This window comes from Cibotium barometz, chromosome 10 (genome assembly GCF_041138505.1).
Source record: "Cibotium barometz isolate CiBa-2024 chromosome 10, ASM4113850v1, whole genome shotgun sequence".
NCBI classification, from domain to species: domain Eukaryota; kingdom Viridiplantae; phylum Streptophyta; class Polypodiopsida; order Cyatheales; family Cibotiaceae; genus Cibotium; species Cibotium barometz.
The window spans coordinates 50,244,519-50,265,945 of record NC_141055.1 but is presented as its reverse complement, the minus strand read 5'-3'; the positions used below and the strand labels follow the sequence as shown (position 1 = coordinate 50,265,945).

Here is a 21,427-nt window from a genome sequence, read left to right as displayed (position 1 = left end):
CCACGTGACAGTGCCACATCAGTTTATTTTTTTAAAAACCTTTTTTTTTTTTTGGGGGGGGGGGGAGGGTGTGCTTTTGCATGGTAGCAACCTGTATTTTGATGCTTCAGTGACAACCTCCCAACTTATGAAATAGCTGTCCTCAACTGATAGGTCTAGCTTTGTCTTAGCTTTTCCTTGCTTTTTTTTTTGTCTTTTCTTACTTTTCTCTGCTTTTTTTCTCGCTGTGGGTCTGGTAAAGAATTCCCTAGGTATGCATGAAATAAATCAAGAAGGGGAAGGGGGAGGGGCATCTTTGGCCCTTATCGTGAACTCAGCACATGCACTCATAGCGTTCATACACTGGCACTATCTTATGCATTTGTCTATCTTGCAATGTGTTATTAATAAAGTGAATAGTTAAAGTTTCTGGGTACCATGCGCCCGTTACAGCTCCTGCCAGCACGCTGCACGTCATGTTAAAGTTTAAACATATCAAACTCTTTGAACTTCCAGTATGGTTTTGATAGGATTAAGTAGTATTTCTGCTCATCTATCTCAGTTTGTATGCCACGTATATATCTTAAGTTGCTGTTTTCCTGAAGCAGGTTCAGCCCTTTGAGCCATTTTCAATCCTGGGTCTGGAGTCGGGTGCGACGGAAGTAGAGATCAAGAAAGCGTACAGAAGGTTGTCCATTCAGTATCATCCAGACAAGAATCCAGATCCAGGTAAGTCAGGATTCCCTTCACGTGTGGGATAATCATTAGTTGTTAATTTTTACATTGGAACCTGTGCTGCCTAATGTCAACAGAGGCAAACAGATATTTTGTGGAGTTTATCTCGAAGGCTTATCAAGCCCTCACCGATCCTGTTGCTCGGGAGAATTATGCGAAGTATGGCCATCCTGATGGTAGACAGGTTTCTTCTGATCACCCTTACAGGAAGTTGATGTCAATTTGCATACACACAGTGTGTGCATGTGTATAGTGCATATGCACATGCATGAACGTGTATGTACACACACACACACACACACACACACACACACACACATTTTTTTAAATAGTAATGATATATTACTAGTGGGAAACCTCAGTGTGAGGTGAAACCCCATGAAGGAATATGTGCTGTACAATGGCGAGTCCCAAGAGGACCCATACTACAGTTCCTCAACACACACACACACTCACACAGATACATGCTGAGTGTGTATTTCAGTCACTCTTGACATAAGCTGTCAAAATGAGGGTTCTTTAGGTGTTTTAGGAACACATTTTAAGCGTAATCCTTTTTTCTTGCAGGGCTTGCAAATGGGCATTGCACTTCCCTCATTCTTGCTTAACATTAATGGAGGGGCTGCCTCTGGTGTTCTCCTGCTTGGCTTGGTTGGATTGGGTATTCTGCTTCCTCTTTTGGTTGCCGTGGTGTACCTTTCCCGCTCTTCGAAATATACAGGGAACTATGTCATGCATCAAACGCTCTCCAGTTATTACTATCTTCTAAAGCCATCGCTTGCTTCAAGGTATGTCTTCAATCTGGCCTTTATGAAATGGTGTCACTCTCTTGTGACAATGTGTGATTTGAAGGCCCACAATGCTCAGCCGGAAGTTCAATTAATGTGTGGCTGAATGCTGAGTTGATATAGACAATGCTTGAATCCACACCACTTGAAGAAAAAAGTGGTATCCACCATACTCTGGAGAGAGACCAATCTTATTTTGATACTGTGCTTTGAGGGCATGAGTGCAACCCGCAACTCTCCCATCTTAATAGGAGATCATGAAATTTGAGACTGATCCCATGTGTACATCCTCTTTGAGGTTTCGTGAGATATAGCCACTGTGCTTTTCTGCAAGTGCCAAACACTGGATGGTGGCCTAGTGAAGATATGGTTTATAGATGGCATGAAGATATGCAAGGGTATGGATTGTTAGAACCTTATAAATGTCCTAATGAAGATATGCATAGAATCTATTTTAAAAGGATTGTCAGAACTGGAGAGAGGAAGCACACTGCCAAATAGGCCAGAAGCTTAGGAAGGTTTGGCACACTGTCAAGTAGGCTACATGCTTGTATGTAGCGGCTCGCAGCGTCCTCCTCACGAACAAAGGAAGTGTATGCAGATAGCAAAAAACATTTTTTAGCTTTACCTTCATGTAACCAAGCTCATTGGATCCACCTTAGGTCCTCAAAGAACTACATAGAGAAACCCTGCACTCTAGATGTTGCAGTTTTGCAAAATTTTTACAGCACGTTTCTGTGTAGTCTCTCTAAAATGGATGGCTTGTTTGTGCAGCAAAGTGATGGATGTTTTTATCAAGGCAGCTGAGTATGTTGAGATTCCAGTTCGACGTAGCGATGATGAACCCCTACAAAAGCTCTTTATGGTTGTGCGGAGTGAGTTGAACTTCAATCCAAAAAATTTGAAACAAGAGCAAGCAAAGTTTTGGAAGCAGCATCCAGCTCTTGTCAAGGTGTTACACTGACTCTTCTTTTTGGTGAAAAATCCGACTAATTGGGTACATTGTGCAAGTATGTGAGTATGAACAAAAACACATATCATAGCCAAGTCTCAGGCATGTTTTTGTTTGCATGGGGGCAAGAGTATGTCTCCCTCGTTTCATGCGCATTGACCGAGGTTGTCTGGTGCGATGCTTGGATTGCATGATCTCTATCACTCTGATGGCAACTGTCACATGCACCTAATGCACCAGGGTGCCACGTGGACATTCTGCGTAGTCAGTACATTACATTCTGCGTAATCAGTACATTTAGGATACCTTTTCTGATGGGCCAAGAGCATGTTGTGAGCCCTAGTCCAAGGGCAAGTCGCGTGGCCTCATCTAGGTCATTTGGGTGGAGTCATGTTGTGCCTGTGGCACAGGTCCTAGTAACCTTTGCAAGTTGTAATGCTTGTACAAGCCAGACCGGGCACTCATTACACTTACGGTCAGGTGTCTAGGAAGTTCAAGTCAGCTGTCAAGTCCTTGTCCAGATTAGGGTCAAGTATGTCCTTGCAAGTGTGAAAACCATTGAGTTCAATGGTGACTAACAATGCCTAAAAGAAGGGCCATGGTGTTGTGGATGGCGCATGAATTTGGACCCAATCGTGTATGTTCATGCTGAACCCTAATATGTACAATTCAGTTTTCAGCAAGCGTTAAGCATCATTTTTCTTATGATTAAGACGCTTCCGCATAAGGTGCATGTACTTTGGATTTGATAAGAGAAGGTGCTGTAATTTGATAAGAGACTTCTTCCAGACTAGAGCCCCAAGAGCAGATCCACCCACCCTCTCCGACCTCTAGGGTTATATAGGAGCCCGGCCGAGAGGAGCGACATTAGATAGAGCCGTCGAGCTATGCAGAGCCCGACGCCCCCGACATAGTGGCCGTCACCCATGCTCACGTCACCTTAGGAGGATCACAACCATGATTCCCACCACCGTAGGACTTTCTCCCGCAGGCTTAGCCTCACTACATTGGGTACCATGTTGCAGCGCCCTATGCGAGATATTCTTGGCTGATGCGAAAGCTTGAGGCTCTTTGTTTTTTCAATGGATATTTTCTTTTAGTTTTACTTTTAGTACCATAATGATGTATTCCATGGACATGATTTTTGGTCTCATAGGTCATTTTGGCAATACTGGAGAGACAGTGACTATGTAGAACAAGCTGCCATGTAGGTGATGCATTACAATAGTTCGTTGTAGCCTTGATGGTAGTGGATGCACTCTTTGACACAGTCACTACCTCCATCGCATCAATGAGATGGATTCCCGCAAGTACTCGAGGCTTGCCCTAGAGTCCTTGAGACAGCTAACACTCCAGGGCCACCTTGGAGTATGGTATGCTCGAGTTTCCACTTGGTTCTTAGGATATAGGCTCCACATGGACCATAGCCCACCCCTTTAGTACAGTTTGGACTCCCCTTTTCTTCCTCTCTCATGAGGACACCAAGGACACCAACCCGGTTATCCGGTTAGATCTTCTCAGCCCCTACACCCACTGTACATGGATCACACCTTCGGAGTTTCCATCGAAGCTGCACTTCTATGGAGATTACTTCCTGAGGCTCACTGAGGGTGGATTCATCTAGTAGCGGGGCTACCTGAGTGTCCACATGACCCATGCACTAGTTGCAGCCCTGACTCAAAGTCACACCTTTCATGATGATTAGTGAGGACGAGAAGAAAAGAAAGCTTGAGTGCAACTCCTTAGAAATAGTGGCTGTGTATATGAGCTCCCGTAAGGTGTTGTGGAGAGACACTGCAAGGCTCTTTTGAATGATTCGTTGCAGCCTTGACTCAAACTTTCTTTTCTTCTCGTCCTCACTAATCTCATGAAAGGTGTGACTTTGAGAAGAATCCGCCAAAACTTTGAAATCACTTGCAGTCTCTTTAAGATGCATACCCACATGCCTGAGCATAGATTTTTTGGTAAATTCCTCCGTGGAAAAGGCTATTTCAAATTGCCTTATGAAAGCAAGTGCCTTGGTAGTATCCAACTTTTCATTATAGCTCTCGAATTTGATGTCCTTGTCTCGTGACTTGAACTCTTTGGCCTTCTTGCTATGATGGGCATCCCGACACTCTAATACATCATCCTCATCGTCACGCCTACGATGGCGACGATGCCCAGATCTAGGGCTGATTTCCCATGTAACACTTTTCACTCTGGATGGAACTTTAGGAGCAGGAACATACCTAGAAGGTGGAGACACCACCGACAATGCATGAAGATCTTTTGCATCTCTCAAATGGGTTGAAAACCCCTCATCATCCCCTCGAGCTGCATGTCGATGTACATCATCTCCTCGGGCTGCATTCCCCCTCATATCTGTTGCATGGGTTGTAAGCCCCCTGAAAACAATTGCTCGGGTTGCATGCCCACTTACATCACTTGCTCGGGTTGCATACCCTCTTACATCACTGGTGCGGGTTGCATGCCCTCTCACAACATCATTGGAGTTCCCTTCACGGGATAGCCTGCGAGGCTGTCGTGTGAAGACCCACTTGCCCTCATCATCACCATGGCTTTTTAAATAAGCAACAGCCAGTCTCGAGGTTTGTCGATTCCCATCTGTTGGGCGATTGCATCAAAAGTGGCCACATCAGCCTTGACATGAGACTTTGATTCAATGACTCTCTGTACATCAGGATCTCTTTGCAAAGCATGAAGCTCTTCAAGCTCATTCATCAAGGCATCATTATCATGCTGATCCTCAGCCCTGGCAGACAACGGTGGATCGTTATCCGCCAAAGCCCCAACATGATCCCTGTCTCTATCTTCTTCCCGCATGCGGTGAGTACGGGTGATAAGTCCTCCACAATGATTTGACTGGCTGGCCATAATGTATCCGTGCCTCGGAATCGATCTCTACGAGTTCCCCAAGTATGATACCGAATAGACTGCAAGGGTGCAACAGAGCCCCTACACAGACAGGAGGGCTACGAAGTCTTTCCACATGCTCACTGCCGCTTAAACCAAAAGTAACTTCTTTCGAGGCACGACAATAAAACGAGGGTAACCTCAAAATCTCAACCTTCTCTCACAGATAATGACTCCTTACAGCCATATCCAACATCATATTAGGTACAACTGTGTAGAAAGCCATGCTCTGATACCAATGTAACCAGAAGGGCAACTGTACACGAAAAATCTTATCAATCATGAAATCTGAAAATACACATAAGCATGTCAAATAAAACAAGATAACAAATCTGCTCAGTACACCACACTAGGGGCCAGAAGATGGGCTGACCCCTCCCTTTTACGGTTAGATTACCAAAAAGGAGTTTGCTTCCAAATACAACTTCACGGGTGCCGAGGGATTCTCCACTGGCTAGCACTCGTCTCTTCCAGTCATAGTTGCAACGCGTTTCATTTAGTTTGAATGAAGCGAAACGTTTCGTAAACGTTTGAAACACGTTTCATTCATGGGATTGCGAAATTGGTCACGTCTTTGGTCCTGTCCACGATCCGAGCTGCGTGGTTGGAAGGAGTTAGAACGTCGGAACCAAAAAGAGGACGATCCTTCTGATCGGCGAGGGTGTTGAGAATTATTCCATTGGGGATTAGGCCGGGAGGTAGAAGAGCCAGATGACTCTCTGCGACTATCTCGGCTCATACGAGATCCATTGGCTTTCTGAAAGTCATTAGCTCGACCGGAAGAGGCCGAATTTCGAGAATTAATGTCTGCAACGCGCTCAGCATATCGTATGGCATCGACAAGATCGACAGGGTTATATTTCTGAACATCGGCACGCAGTGTGGGGTTAAGCCCTTCAACGAAGGCATGAAGTTCGTTCGCTGGGAACAAAGAATCAATCTCCAGTATGAAGTTGGTGAACTGGGAGATATAAGAGGCCAAGGAACCAATTTGGTCCAAATGGCGTAAGCGAGTACGGGCTTGGAAATCGACATTGGCAGGTATAAACTGCTTACGGAGGATCCGCTCGAATTTTTCCCACGTTGTAATCGTTTTTCCAGCGTGCTGCCGTCGTTGCCACCATAATAAAGCAGTGTCTTTGAGGAGGGATACCGCAAAAGTCACCTTTTTGGAGTCAGAAAGGGTCATGGTTTCAAAGTATAACTGCAGTTTGTAGAGCCATTGGTCTAAGATGCGCTTATTGCGCTGACCACCATAAGAGTCAGGGGGTTTAATTTCCAATTTCTTTGTTTTACTGGCTTGTAAAAGACGATAAAGAGTTTTAAGGTGGTCGCCTTCTACCTCGGAAGGAATGACGTCTTCGTCTGCTGGTACTGTTGCTGAAACATCTGCTGCTGGTACGGAACTTGTGTAGGAGTGGCGATCCGTGTGGAGCTGCTGGATCTGAGAGGCCAAGGATGCCATAGACTCCTGGAACTGCTGTTGGAGTTGTTGCAAAGCTGACTAGCTGGCATGTCAACAGGTTCTCCCATGAGAGGAGATGTTGATGTAGAGGCTTCAGGGTGATGAGGCTATGGGGGTTTTTGCTGCTGATGACGCCGCTGGGCTCTAGTAAGAACCATCGGCTGGAGGGTGCGGCAACTGGAAATCCCGAGAGGAGAGGCTACGTACTGGTGAAGCGGCTATAGACCATCCAGTATAGTAAGGGCGATCCTCTGGGACTGGGCTCGCACGAGAGTCTGCTACTGGAGAAGAAGGTACACGAGTAGGGGCAGCTACTGGTGTCAAGGGTGTATACTCCGATGTAGAGGGGCGCACCGTGAATGAAGATGGATGAATTTCCTCAGAATAAGTGCAATATTCATGAAAGATGATGCTACACTCGGGGAGGATAGCGCCCAGATAAGGATGATGCTTGAGTACAAAACAATAATGATCCAGATCTTGTGCAAAAGTACAAACACGGATCACCCACACGTCGAATTCTTGGAGGTGAGAAGTCGGTGTGGCTATCTGTATGCGGTAACGAGTGGGCTGGAAAAAGGGGGGCACACTCACTGGAACAGGGGCTGAGACTAGTGGAGAAACACGGGTAGGAGAGGGCACTATTGACTGAGAGGGTGTATCCTGTAAATAACTGAAGTCATAGGTTTCCTCTGCCATAAGCCGTCGGAGAAGAGGGTAGTGTGTGTGCACGTGATCCCGTAAAAAGGGGTATTGGCCCCGGAGGAGTGGAGAGCCCGCAAAGGAATGAAATGGCGGGTTGCTGATATGTTAATACTCCACTTTATGTGAAATGTGTATACTCAAGAAAATGGAAAGATCACACCTGAAGGAGGTTGCCATAATAAATAGTATTGCTGGAGAAGAAGCACCAAGGTAGTAATCGTCAAGCCGCGGAGAACACCAACATAGACCGCAGGAGCCTAGCAATGAAGAAGGTTGCTGTCGAGGAAGGGAGGCGGCAGCAAGTTGGCGCGCAGAAAACCAAGGCAGGCGCCATTTCGCAGGTACCCGTAAGGTAAGTATATGGTTTTTTTTTTAAAAAAAAAATGCGCTGGTCGGCTGGCCGTTGGGTTCTCCTTTAAAAAAAAAAATGTGTTGGTCGGGGGCTGGCCGTTGGGTTCTCCCTTTTTTAAAAAAAAATGCGCTGGTCGGGGATTGGCCGTTGGGTTCTCTTTTTTTATATAAAATGCGCTGGTCGCTGGCCAGGTTTCTTTGCGCTGGCGGGTTGCCTTTCGCTGGTCGTTGCCGTTATGTGCTGGCTGCCGGCTGCTCACGTGGCTGGTTGAGGCCACGTATATGAAAGGCTTGGGCAGCCAGCTCACGTGGCTGGTTGAGGCCACGTATATGAAAGGCTTAAGTATAAGCCTTAAGTTATTAGGCTTTTTTTTTTGTTTGTGTGAAACGTCACGTTTAAAAAAAAACGTGAAGAGTCATGGCTTTAGAAAACGAAGGGTGGCGCCCCTTGCTTGGAGAGGTATTCAGCCCGAACGGAGTGCAATCAGGACCTCCAGTAGAGTACAGGCAGCCTACAAGCACTTAGATGGAACCTTGATGTGAGTCTCTGCTTCCCACCATTTTTTTTTTGAGAAAATTGGGGAAAAATGCTTAATCAAGCAAATTGGCAAAATCGGGTAAAATTAAATGGGGCATTCTCTCCTGCTCTTCCATTCAACACTTGCTACACCCAATTTTAGGGTTTGGGCGGGCTGATTTTAGGGTTAGGGTTAGGACTGATTTTAGGGTTAGGGTTAGAGTTTGGGCATCTCACAGGGCAGAAAAAAGTTTGCTCTGATGCCACTGTAAAGCTTTTATAGCTTTATTAACATGATTAAGACTTAATTAACAAACATAAGACAAATGCTGATAGAAATATTGAGTTGTTTGCATTGAGACAAGGGCCTTTCTTAAATAGAGGCCGAAAGGGTACAAGTGAAGAGACACATCCCTGGGAAGGGGTGTGGCTCTTGAGTCAACGGTTATGTCCTTTGGACTTAGGGGTGTGCCCTTTAATGAATAGACATGTCCTTTGATAGTGACCCATGTGTAAGGGTGTGACCCTTCACAGGTGTCCTTTCCCTTAATAAGGGATTAAGGAGTAATTAAGGAGAGATTAAGAGAGTTAGTCACAATCGTGACATAATATGCTGAAAATACAGCTCTCTCTCTCTCTCTCTCTCTCTCTTCTCTCTTTGTCTTTGTTGGTGTCTTGCGTCAAGGTTCCTAATCAGTTAATTAGGGCTGGATGGTTTAGTTTAGGCTAAAAGATTAGTTTCTGGTCTTTTATGAAAAGCATGTAGAACTTTCAAGATGTAATACTATATTTGTATGGCATGCAGACAGAGCTTCTATTGTTGGCCCAATTAAGTAGGGAGGCAGCAAGTGTACCCCTTGGTCTCCAGGCTGATTTTGCGCATATTCTTCGCCTGGCCCCCCGTCTGCTCGAGGAGTTGATGAAGGTGAAAAGTAGGATCAATTAAATAGCTGCCCGTTAAATCAATTTCAACATTTTTAAACCGGTATTATAATTTTGGCATCCAAGATAACGTTGTATATGAAACAGATGGCTGTTGCGCCAAGAAATGCTGAGGGGTATGGATGGCTCTGCCCTGCACTTGGAGTTCTGGAGCTTTCTCAAAATATTATTCAGGTTAGTGTATGACTGGATTTTTCAGTGATGAACTTACAATGTATTCGTGTTAGCTGATATCTACCATGTATTGTTGTGCAGGCTGTGCCACTGAGCGCCAGAAAGGTTTCTGATAGGGCTGTCAATGGAGCAGAGGGGATAGCTGCATTTTTACAACTTCCCCACTTCAGTGAACAGGTGGTCAAAAAGATCGGACGCAAGGTGGGTATCCCGACAACACTGTTTCTGTTTCCTCTTTTTGCTGCTTTTGCCCTCGTTGGGAAAACAACTGCTGGAAGATGATTTGAAATGGACACTAAAGGTTTTGAACTTGATGGAAAGGAAAATGTGCGCTTTTCTTTATGTGCGCTTTTCTTTCTTGTAACTAGGACAGTGTTTGGTCTTGTGTTTTGCAGAAAGTGAGGACATTGCAGGAATTTCGGGAACTAAGCTTCGAGGAGCGCAGGGAGCTCCTTATATCCAAAGGAGACTTCACGGAGCAGGAAGCAGCTGATGTGGAAGCAGTGCTGCAGATGATGCCGGTGATATCATTGGATGTCACATGTGAAACGGAAGGGGAGGAAGGTATCCAAGAGGGTGACATTGTGACTATGAAAGCATGGGTCTCTCTGAAACGGGGCAATGGACTTGTTGTGGGGCATCCTCACGCACCATACTTCCCATATCATAAAGATGAAACATATTGGCTTCTTCTAGCTGATACCAGCAAAAACTTCATATGGGTGTCCCAGCGTGTCTCATTTTTGGATGAGGCTGCAGCTGTGTTGGCAGCCTCAAAGTCACTCCAAGAATCGATGGAGGGGACAGGTGCTAGTGACAAGGAGGTCAATAAAGCTGTGAAGGATGCAGTTGCCAGGGTTCGGTCGGGTTCAAGGTTGGTAGTCGTGAAGTTCCAGGCGCCTGTCGAGGGAAACTATAACTTGACTGCTTTCTGCCTGTCGGACACGTGGATTGGCTGTGACAAGAAGATGAGTGTGAAGCTAAAAGTGAGCAAGAAGAGCCGGGCGGGTACACGGAGTATGGTGTCTGATGAGGGTGGTGCAGTGGCAGAAGATGGCCGGGAAGAGGAGGAGGAGGAGGAGGAAGTGGTGTATGATGAAGACTACGAGAGTGAATACAGTGAAGAAGAGGAGGATGGGGATGTTAAGTCCAAAAAAGAGGATGCAAAGAAGGGGACTGCTGAGCTGAAACTGAGTTCTGATGATGAAGGCTCGGACATTGAGTAATATATTCGGAGAGTTTTGCTGCCTTTTTTTAATCCGCTGTTGTTGCATAGCCTTATGTAAGAAGTCGGATACAACATTCAACTGTGCACACCCCTTCGAAATTTTGGTGATAAGCTTTATGTTTTGCAGAGGTCACCTATATTTTCTTTTTGGAAATTCCTTCGCACACAAGTGGCTGAAAAAATCTTAAACATAATCTTACACGGGCATGATGGTGGTGTTTAACTCACTGTTTTTAACATGCCTACAGATTTTTTTTTAAATTTTTTATCATTTGAACACCACTAGTGAGAGGAAAGTCAAGTTTATAGACTTCGCCATGGTTCTGGAAAGCTATAGAAGTATCTTTGTTAAAGAAGAGGGGCCATGGTTCAAAATACATCCTCTTGAATAGGGTGGATTGTGAGCTAACTGCTTGGGCAAGAGACGTTTGACAGCTACAAAATCACCTTTAACATGCCTTGGTAAGGATTGAATGATTGTGTAGAAATAATGTCTTGCCTCTTCACTCTTTTGCATGACCACCTTTTTGCTTGACTTCTCTTCTATTGTTTAGGACACAGAGCTTCTCTCTCTCTCTCTCTCTCAGGTGGGTGCGTGTTCTTTTCAGTTCATACAAAGGATTTTTTCTGCAGTTGGATGTTACCTTTGTTATAGGCTCGATCGCCCTTTTTGAAGTACTCTACCTGAACACATATTCAGACACTCTTTACTGATGCTAACCTTTGTAAGTCTAACCTTTCCCACCTTCAATCTTAACTATGGCAAAGCTTTCTCCACCACAATCTAATTTTAATAGCTTGAAATTAAAGAAAAAATTATAAGTATCTTCACTAAGCTCTGCTCCTGAGCACCTATCGCAACTTATACTGTGATATGTTAAACTTCACCATTGTCTCCATATTAGCAAATGTACCACTGATGAGGCCAACGTACTACACACAACTGCTTGTAACCCGTATTGTTACAGATCTTTTGCGCAAAAAACTGCTCCTTAACTACACCTCTACACTTTGTGGGACATCGGAAGCAAAGCTGGTGGCAGCAACGCACTAAGGCAGACTTGAGCTTTTCAAAACTCCTCACCCTTGCATAGAACTAACTAGAACTACTCTCTGTGGCCCGGAAGCACAGTGGTGCGCTATGGTGCTTTTGACCCTTTCAAGCTTAAATAGGGTTGACAAAAAGGTCTTTCACACACTCTATTTATTAGGCACCTCTCTTACACCAGACTTTCAGCCTCTCATACTATCAAATTTAGCCAACACTCATCTTTGGCTTAGCACCTTAATCTTAACCTAGCCTCTTGCTTCGATGCCAACCTTACAATAATTGTGTAAATGTGAAAGCTATAATGCCTTTCCACAATTCTAAATCATGTTCTTAAGTCTTATTGTGGATGGTAGCAGGTACTAGCTCTCTCCCCCTATTGTCTAGTTATTGTGTGGTAGTAGTTTGCTTGTGTTTAACTTGTTCTCTTCCAATCCTACTTGCTATTCTCCTTGTTTCTTGCTCTTGGCTAGCTTCCTGATGTCTCTCTCGTCTTCCTGTGTGGTAGTAGTTTGCTTGTGTTTAACTTGTTCTCCTCCAATCCTACTTGCTATTCTCCTTGTTTCTTGCTCTTGGCTAGCTTCCTGATGTCTCTCTCCTGTCTTGCTTTGTCTTAGCTTGAACTTCTTGCTTTCACTGTTGCCAATCTTGATGTAATCTTGGGGTTTGCTCTTTGATCACCTTGGGTCTTTTGCCAATCTTCCTACGAATTCCTCCGGCTTGAGTTCCCTATTGGGTGGCTCATTCATCCCACCCTATAGTTAGGATCTTGCTGCTTCTAGCTCATTAGCCTTCATGATTTCCCCGGATGTTGCCCTCTTGGCTTCTGGGCCAGTTCTTGATCTCGAAGTTCTAAATTCTATTCTCTTTTTCTTGATGTTTCCACTTGTTCCTTTCTTCAAGGACCGTTTGGCTCTTGCTCTTTTCTTCCTTGCTTTCCTACCAGTTTCCTTCTTTGGGGCTCTTCTTCTACCCTTCTTTCTCGTGGCTTCTTTGCTAGCCTTCCTTGATGGGGCTTCTGTGGCTCTCTCTTTTGTGCTCCTAGCTCTTTCACTAGTCCTCTTCCATTTTTGTGACTTGGTTCCCACTCTTGGTTTCATAGTCCCTTTGTTGGTCTTCTTTCTTGGGACTTTCCTAGCCCCTTTGCTGGTCTTCTTTTGTTCTCTAGACTCCATACTTCTTCCTTGCTTCATTCTAACTCTGGTTTCTACAAAAGTTCTTGCCTTGCTTCCTTGCTTATGGTAGGTGGTTTCTCTTCTAGAGTCAACACCATTTATTGCTGGGGCCTTTGGCTTATACTAGCAATCCTGGATAAAGTGCCCTACCTTGTTGTGTTGCACACAACAAGGGCAACAACATGCCCTACTTATCTTGGTAGTCTCTTGTGGCATGCCCTACTTTGCCACATATGACGCACTTTGGCTTTACATTTTGAACATTTGGTTTCTTAGAATTTCCACCCACTTCTTCAATGCACTCTACTTCTCTTTTTTGGAGGATATTTCTTGCTGATTCAAGATGTAATATAAAAAAAAGTATCCAAAAATAGATTTTTTGCTATCACAATCTCCGATCCAATCCAAATTACAAAATCCAATCAAGGTATCACTGGATGTGTCAGTGATGCCATACCCAATGTACTTTAACACCTACATCCCTGCCTTCTAGTGATTCTCTCTAGGCTGATTTGAGAACTTGCTAAAGGACACTAAAAACAAAGCTGATGTCAAGCCATGTATTGCACAGAAGGATCAAACCCCCCCACAAGTGGAGAAGCAACTTTAATAGGTAGCTTCACATCAACCTCCATGGGTGTAGTGACTCGCACTCGACATGCCAAATGCCTTCAAAATTTCTCCTACGTACTTTTATTGAGAAATGAAAATTCTTGCCAAACCTGAATCCCAAAACAAGAATTCACAAGTCTAAATTCTATCATTTCAACTCTGAACTCAATATCTCACATGTTTGTTGAATCCTCTCTTCATGTTTCAAAATAATGTCGTCCACATGTAGGATTATGATCATGTACCTGCCCTGTTGAGAAAATATACAAATTTGCATTTGATGGGCTTTTAGAGAGACCAATACTTACAAAAAATCATCTATTCATCCGTATCATGCCCGAGGGGCGTGTTTTAACTTGTACAATGCCTTTTGGAGTCTACACACTTAGTTTTCTAAATCGGGTATCTAAAATCCTCGGGACTACACCACATAAAACTCCTCTTTGAGAAGGCCATTTAGAAATTCTAACATCACATCCATTTGTATTATCGGCTACTTTTACCAAGAGCGGCCAAGGCTAGAACTCTATGAATAGTGGTCAATCTAGATGTGGGGGGGTGAATGTCCCGTGAAAGTTGAACCCTTCGATCTATGAAAAATCCTTTGCCATGAGCCTTGCCTTGTACTATCCAACATGCCATCAAACTTGCACGTATCCAATGTTCTTTTCATGACACTTATTTCTACTCTTATACGTTTGCGAAGAGTTTCTAGTGTCTTTTATAGTGCCTTTTCATGACACTTATTACTACTCTCATATATAGCAGAGAGCATCTAGTTAATCCAAAATGGAATTAACATATAACAAGAGCTCCCATGATAGCTTAAGCACTCATAAGTACCATAGAATCATAAAGAACAAGAGAAAAGTATCAAAAGGAGAGTAATGAGAAGTGTCCATAAGAAAGAAACAGGGCACAAGAGTTATCAAAGTGCCCATAAGGAAGAAAGAGGGAACAAGAGCTATCAAAGTTAAAATAAGAAAGAAAGCGGGAACAAGAGCTATCAAAGTTAAAATGGTAAAAGTGCATTTAGTGTACAACTTTTGACTTATATACAACTTAAGTTATGGAAATTCACACTTCTTTGTCCAGTTATAAATTATTAAGTGTAGAGTTTTATTAATATTAGGACTTAAGCCTTATTTGATAAATTAGGAGCTTATGGAATATTAGGGTCGACATTGACATAGGTTGGAATCCTTGACCATATCATCCGATTGTTGGGACCATATTAGATGACAACAAAGTTTTATAGAAACTTAGTGCAAATCCCACGACCATCTAAGACCGTCTGGACCTTCAAACAGGCCTTGTAACTTGAGAACAATATGTCCTCCACCAGCACTCACTAGTGTCTAAATTGGGAATTGCTAGGTGGCTGGGTGCTCACTACAATGGCTACTCCTCATATTGTAGAGGTAAAAAAAACTTGGACAGAAGAAAACTAAATGTAAACAAGGCTGGTCCAATAAAGAAAGGATTTATTATCAAGGAAAAAAACATGGTCAACAAAGCCAGAGTGGTAGAGGAGACTATGAATTAGGCAAAGGAGAATTTCAGAGGTAGCAAGGCATATGAACTGTAATATTTGTGATATAATTGTAAAAAATAATATACAAAAGGTAAGTAGACATCAGATCAAGGAAGTTGCCTTAATCTAACTATATAATCTAATTATGTATATTAATAGCTTAGAATAATAAAAAGAAGGATGGACACTCATTTGCAATGACTTATGTGAAAAAAGAAACATGTTGAACACATTGCATGACACATTGTGCATTAGAATAATGTAAAGAAGGATGAACACTCATTTGCAATGACTTATGTGACAAGAAACATGTTGAACACATTACATGACACGTTGTGCATTAGACTTATGTGATGAACAACATGTTGAACACATTACATAACCATCCTTGGCATCATCAACAGTGGACGACTGCTTCCTTAGTTAACCTTTGACTTGCATGAACTCCTATTGACACGGTTAAAGCATTCATGAGTGACTGGGTTGATATAACCAATACATAGAGGTAAGATAGAAGAAAGCTAAAGGTAAACAAGGTTGGTCTAATAAAGAAAGGATTTATTATCATGGGCAAAACATGGCAAAAAATCTAGAGTGGCAGAGGAGAGTATGAATTAGGCAAAGGAAATTTCAAAGGTAGTAAGGTACATGAGCTGTAATGTTTGTGATATACCTAAACATTGTTAAAAATAATACAAAAGGTAAGTAGACACAGATCAAGGAAGTTGCCTTGATCTAATTATATATATCAATAGCTTAGAATAATATAAAGAAGGATGGACACTCATTTGCAATGACTTATGCAAAAAAAGAAACATGTTGAACACATTACATGACATGTTGTGCATTAGAATAATGGAATGAAGAATGGGCACTCATTTGCAAAAATGACTTATGTGACAAGAAACATGTTGGACACATTACATGACACGTTGTGCATTAGACTTATGTGATGAGCAACACATTACATGATATATTGTACATAGAATTTGGAGTGTGATATCATATGACCATTCATAAAGAATGGTTCTCAAGTATGAAAGATGCTAAGGAGTCCATGTATTGTTATCACGAGTGATTGTCATCACTAGTGATGATAATCACCATTAAATTTAATTTCAAGTTGTTTCATAAAATAAGTACGTTAAAAGATTTGGAATGTATTGTATGTAGGTATCACTGGAAATCTTTTCCCATAGGGTCAAGTGGTTGAGCAAGGTCTTGATGCAAGGTTTGCTGAGATATTAACAAAGTTTTTCTACGTTCATCTTGGCTCTACAAGTTTTCTGCAAATACTATATGAAAGTGTCGATTTTGACTGTGTTTGCCCAATTTTTGGTTTGGTGAAAAGTTATAGTAGAAATTTGGTCGTTGAATAGTCTATGCGAAGAATCTAAGATTTTCAAGTTGTTGATGTATGTATATGTGATTAGTTTACATACAATTATAGTATAACTGGTTTATAGTGATTAGTATAACTGGTTTATATGTATGTATATGTGATTAGTTTACATACAATTATAGTATAACTGGTTTATAGTACCACTATGTTGAAGATTGCAGACTTGGTGCAAGTGTAGAAGTTTTTAGCAAGCATTATTTGGTAAGTTTCTCTACAGGTAAAGATGTCTGAAACCTTATCATAGATTGTGAACAAGAAACTGGATAAGAATAAATTCCAAGTATGGAATTTCAAGATGATGAGAAACTTCCTCATGTATTGTTTATTTTAGGTGACAAGAAGGAGCCAGAGCTTTCATAAGAAAATGTCACTTCTTAAACAGACATAGTCTTTTAAGTCATGGCATGAGGGAGCCATCAAAGTGATGTATCAGCTATTTATTAGTGTGTCGGATGCTACGATTGGTCATATATAGTATGTAGCAACACCTAAGGATGCATGGGATACCATGGTTAAGTTGTATTGCACAAGTACCAAGTGAAAAAAGATGCAGTTGAAGCAATGGGTTTGTGAGAAGCTACAAGGCAATATTGGTAGCCAAGGAATATGCACAGACCTATGGCATTGATTATGAGGAGACCTTCAGCCCCACAATTTCTAGGATGGAAAAAATGAGAGCAGTCATTGCTATGGTGGTTGCAACTAATGGTCTTTAAATCAAATGGATGTAAGGAATGCATTTCTACATGAGGAGGTGTAGCCACTAGGATATGATGGCCATGCTACCCAAAGTTTGTTTGCAAGTTGTGTAAAGCCTTAAATAGCTTGAAACATGCACCTAGAGCATGGCTAGACAAGATAGGAGATACCTTATCACTATTGGATTTCATATATCTACAAAAGAGAAAAAAATGGATAGGGGCATTGTTTTAGTAGTCATCTATGTTGATGACTCCTAAAACAAATCAAGTCATCTATGTTGATGACTTGATTTGTCAAGGGGGCAATGATAATGACATTCATGAGGTGAACATGCTCCTTAAAAGAGGAAGTACAAAATGAAGGATTTGGGTGAGTTGCACTACTTCCCTAGATATAGAGGTGATTAGATCACCTCAAGGGAGTTAGCTTTTATAGAGGCAGTATGCTTTGGATATGCTATCCATGTATGTGATGACAACTTGTAAGCCAATCTCAGTGTCCTTGGAGTAGAACACAATATTGACTACAGATACATGTGATCTTTTGGAGGACCCTACTATGTACTTGTTGTGCATTGTAAGAAGTTTGATTTACAAGAATATCACCAATCAAGACTTGAGATATTTTGTTGGGTCAGTGAGATAGTTTATGTAGGCCCTAAGGAAGCCACACTTGAATGCGGCTAGGAGGATACTTAGATATATAAAGTCCAAAAGTACAATATGTAACTTTTTATGAGGCCAAAGTATAGGTACATAGGTGCATGGATATACATATACGTTTGTGTTGGTAATAAATGAATTAAGCAATGGAAATGATCATCACATAGACAAACTCACACCACTAGAGCAACACATGCCACCACTTAGATAATAATGAAATGTAACCAATGAGCAATAGAGTATACTCAAGGTCACCACAAGCGTCACATAGACACAAGCTAATGGAGAATGAAAAGAGGAGAGTATTTCCACAAAGGAACACTTAGTATATTGATCACTAAGTAAGTACACAAAGCATGGGCATTACACTCTCCACTTAGCTCTCTAGTTTACTTTAGAGTGAGAATAGTATACCTTGTTTATATAGGCTCAGGAGAAGGAGGTCCCTAGGGCCCATGAATCTCTCCACCTCCCTTAGATTTCTCACAAGACTCACCTAAAAGGTGATGCCTCAATCATAGGAAAGTATCTACTAGACCTACACTCAGTTACTCTAGTAAATGAGCCTTCTAACCTTAGAACAAGACATTCTAACCATGCAGGGTGTGCTTGAAGCAGCTCTACCACTAAGATAAAAATCACTAAGACATCAATAAGATTTAAAAAGTGCCCCACGGGGGGCTATAAAATATCATACATAACAACCACTAGAATAATGTGTTGGAGAAGTTTGCCTCCTACTTCTCTGGCTGCTTTGCCTTTCCCTTCTCTTTCTCCTCTTCATCCTTATTCCCTTTGAATCAATCTTTGATGATGTGGCCCTTATTTTTGCAATAGTAGAGCAAGTCCTAGAGGAGCCTTGGTCTTCTTGTCCTTGGCTGAGTGGAATAGGCATTCTCCACTGAAATTGGTGCTGAAGAAGATGAAGCTTTGGAACCCTCCAAGATTTCCTCTAGAATGAGGGTATAAGTCACTGAGGTGAGAGTATGAATGGTTTGATTGGCTATCTCACTGAGACACACTCCTCATAATAAGGAGGCATGCTAGAGAGCAACACATAGATGGCCTCCTCTTCATCAATGGTAACACCTGCACTATTGAGTTGATTAATCATACAACGAATGTCATTGACATGAGAAGCAACATTGGCTTTGTCATCCTTTTCCATCCTATAAATTTTTTTCCTTAAAGAAGAACCCAACAACTGCATTGGTTTGCCCAAAGACTTGAGCCTAGGCCATGCTTCATTGGAAGTCTGAGCTCACTTGATGGTTTTGGCTATCACCTAGCCCACAAATGATGAGAGATAATGCTTTGGAGTCTATGAGACACACTTGATGCACCAAGTATGGTACTTGTAGCCATCAAATTTATCTGTTTTATCAAACATCTTTCCCACCATAGTTGCCATGGTACTTAACCTGACACACACACATAGTGTTACACAAATAGGGAAGTCCTTTTTAGCTTTAGGACTTTACAATGGAGCTTGGCTTTTCACCTAGAAATGCTCTACTCAAGTATCCCTTCGCCTAGTAAGTGAAGATGTGTACACATGAACTTTGACCACTCTTGATAATGTGACTTTGCCTTGATCTTGAAACTGCTCTTGGAACCTTTGGCTAATGCAATTTGGGCTTTAGTTTTAGTGTGTAAATACCTTGGCATTTGGTTAGCACACCACACCCTTTAATCCTTTTTCACTAAGAAATGCAAAATGAGATGTGCTCTTTATATCTCTAGAGCATGTACATGATGCTTGTCACAAAGAATGCATGTATAATTCACTCTCCCACACACTAAGGCGATGAAAGAAAATACCAAGGGTGTGATGAGGCCCTTTATCACAAGGTATTTATTAAAGACCTTAAAAGCTTAGAGTGAGTGAACCTTAGAAAATATCACAAAGATAATTTTTAAAATGGACTTTTCCCTCCTATAATGAAGGAGAAAAATGTGCAGGTGGTGGAGGCTTGATTCCCCTTTGATTTGTGCACCAAATCAGAAGTTGTTTATTGGAGGCAAGGTGCCTCAAGCTACTCTAGGGACTGATGCAAACAATGTGTGTGATTTTAACAATTGATTAGGACCCATATAATCCCATGATTAGGACCCATATAATCCCATGATTAGCACTGGTTCTTGGCTACTCTTTCATGATTATGCTGATACTACTGGTATGCACGATTTACTTCTGTAGCAAATAGACAGGTTTTGGGCTGGGCTTCACTCCCTTCAGAAGGGCTTCAATTTCCCCACAAAGATGCTATTGATGCTTGGCTTAGTTTGGCAAATGTCGAGACCTCCAATGACTACTCTTCTCAGCTTCACTAAGACTCTGAGACCCCCGCTTGTTAGATTGGCTATAGGTGACTATTGTTGTGCATTTTGGTGTAGGCCCAAGGCTCTAAGCTTGACACCCTAAGGTGGGCTATAGAAGCCCCAACGCAATGATGGAAACGTACAATCACTAAAGTGCGATTGAAGCCTCCAATTAGTACCTTTTTTCACACTAAAAAAAAATAGCAAGGAGTACCTTCATTATAATGTTGTTCTAGCATCAATGTTGTACCCCATTGAGTTTGGGTTTGATTAAGAGCTTTGGATTTTTGATGATGACTTTGAAGGAGGCCTCTAAGCTTAGCTTCAATGTTTCAATATTGATGTAATCAACTCTCTTCATCACAATGTAATCACCACCAATACTATGCTCTTCACACACAAGGTTTCTCTCACATAGAGGTTCCATTTTTCTAATGCTTATTCACACCCACAATGGTGTGTCCCACTAAGATATGATCCCTCCCTTAATCTCTCAATGTGCCACTCACTAAGAGAATGAGAGTGATAGTTAAGATAATGATCATAAAGCAAGATTCACATAGAATGTTGTGCTCACATAGAGACTTGCACACACATGTGTGGAAAGATTTGACACCTTCTTCTTCACTCCAATGTGCCACCCAATGAAGTGATGAATCAACCTCCAAATGCAATGAATTCAACAATAAGTTTCTCACAAAGAATACCACTTTATGATACTAGAGAATGCTTGTGAGTAAATCACACATACACCCACAATTACAAAGACATATCCTACCAACATATGAAGGATTGCACTCCCATGGAAAAAAAGGAGCTCTGATACCATGCTAAAAGACATGGTGTGAGCTTAATGAAGGAATGAATCAAGCAATGGAAATGATCATCACATAGAAAAATGCACGCCACTAGAGAAACACATGCCACCAAATGCAAAGAGGAGAGTATCTCCCCGCAAAGGACCACTTAGTGTATTGATCACTACGGAAGTACACAAAGCACGAGAGTTACACTCTCCACTTAGCTCTCTATTTTACTCTAGTGTGTGAGTAGTATACCTTGTTTATATAAGCTCAAGGAGAAGGAGGCACCCAGGGCCCATGAATATCTCCACCTCCCTTAGATTTCTCACCAAACTCACCTAAAAGGTGATGCCTCAATCATAGGAAAGTATCTACTAGACCTAAACTCGGCTACTCTAGTAAATGAGCCTTCTAA

At 42.1% G+C, this 21,427-nt stretch overlaps 1 protein-coding gene across 1 annotated transcript in view; it reads left to right on the top strand.

Annotated features, from left to right (window-relative positions):
- Window positions 1-11,062, top strand: part of ATERDJ2A (DnaJ / Sec63 Brl domains-containing protein) — a 38,718-nt gene extending 27,656 nt beyond the window's left edge. Inside the window, exons 4-11 of the mRNA XM_086804269.1 lie at window positions 588-708; window positions 792-898; window positions 1,282-1,502; window positions 2,277-2,454; window positions 9,214-9,333; window positions 9,438-9,524; window positions 9,606-9,725; window positions 9,920-11,062. Coding sequence (XP_086660395.1) covers window positions 588-708; window positions 792-898; window positions 1,282-1,502; window positions 2,277-2,454; window positions 9,214-9,333; window positions 9,438-9,524; window positions 9,606-9,725; window positions 9,920-10,750 — 1,785 coding nt within the window. The 3' untranslated portion in view covers window positions 10,751-11,062. The remainder of the gene's footprint in view (window positions 1-587; window positions 709-791; window positions 899-1,281; window positions 1,503-2,276; window positions 2,455-9,213; window positions 9,334-9,437; window positions 9,525-9,605; window positions 9,726-9,919) is intronic.
- The last annotated feature ends 10,365 nt before the right edge of the window (window positions 11,063-21,427 follow it).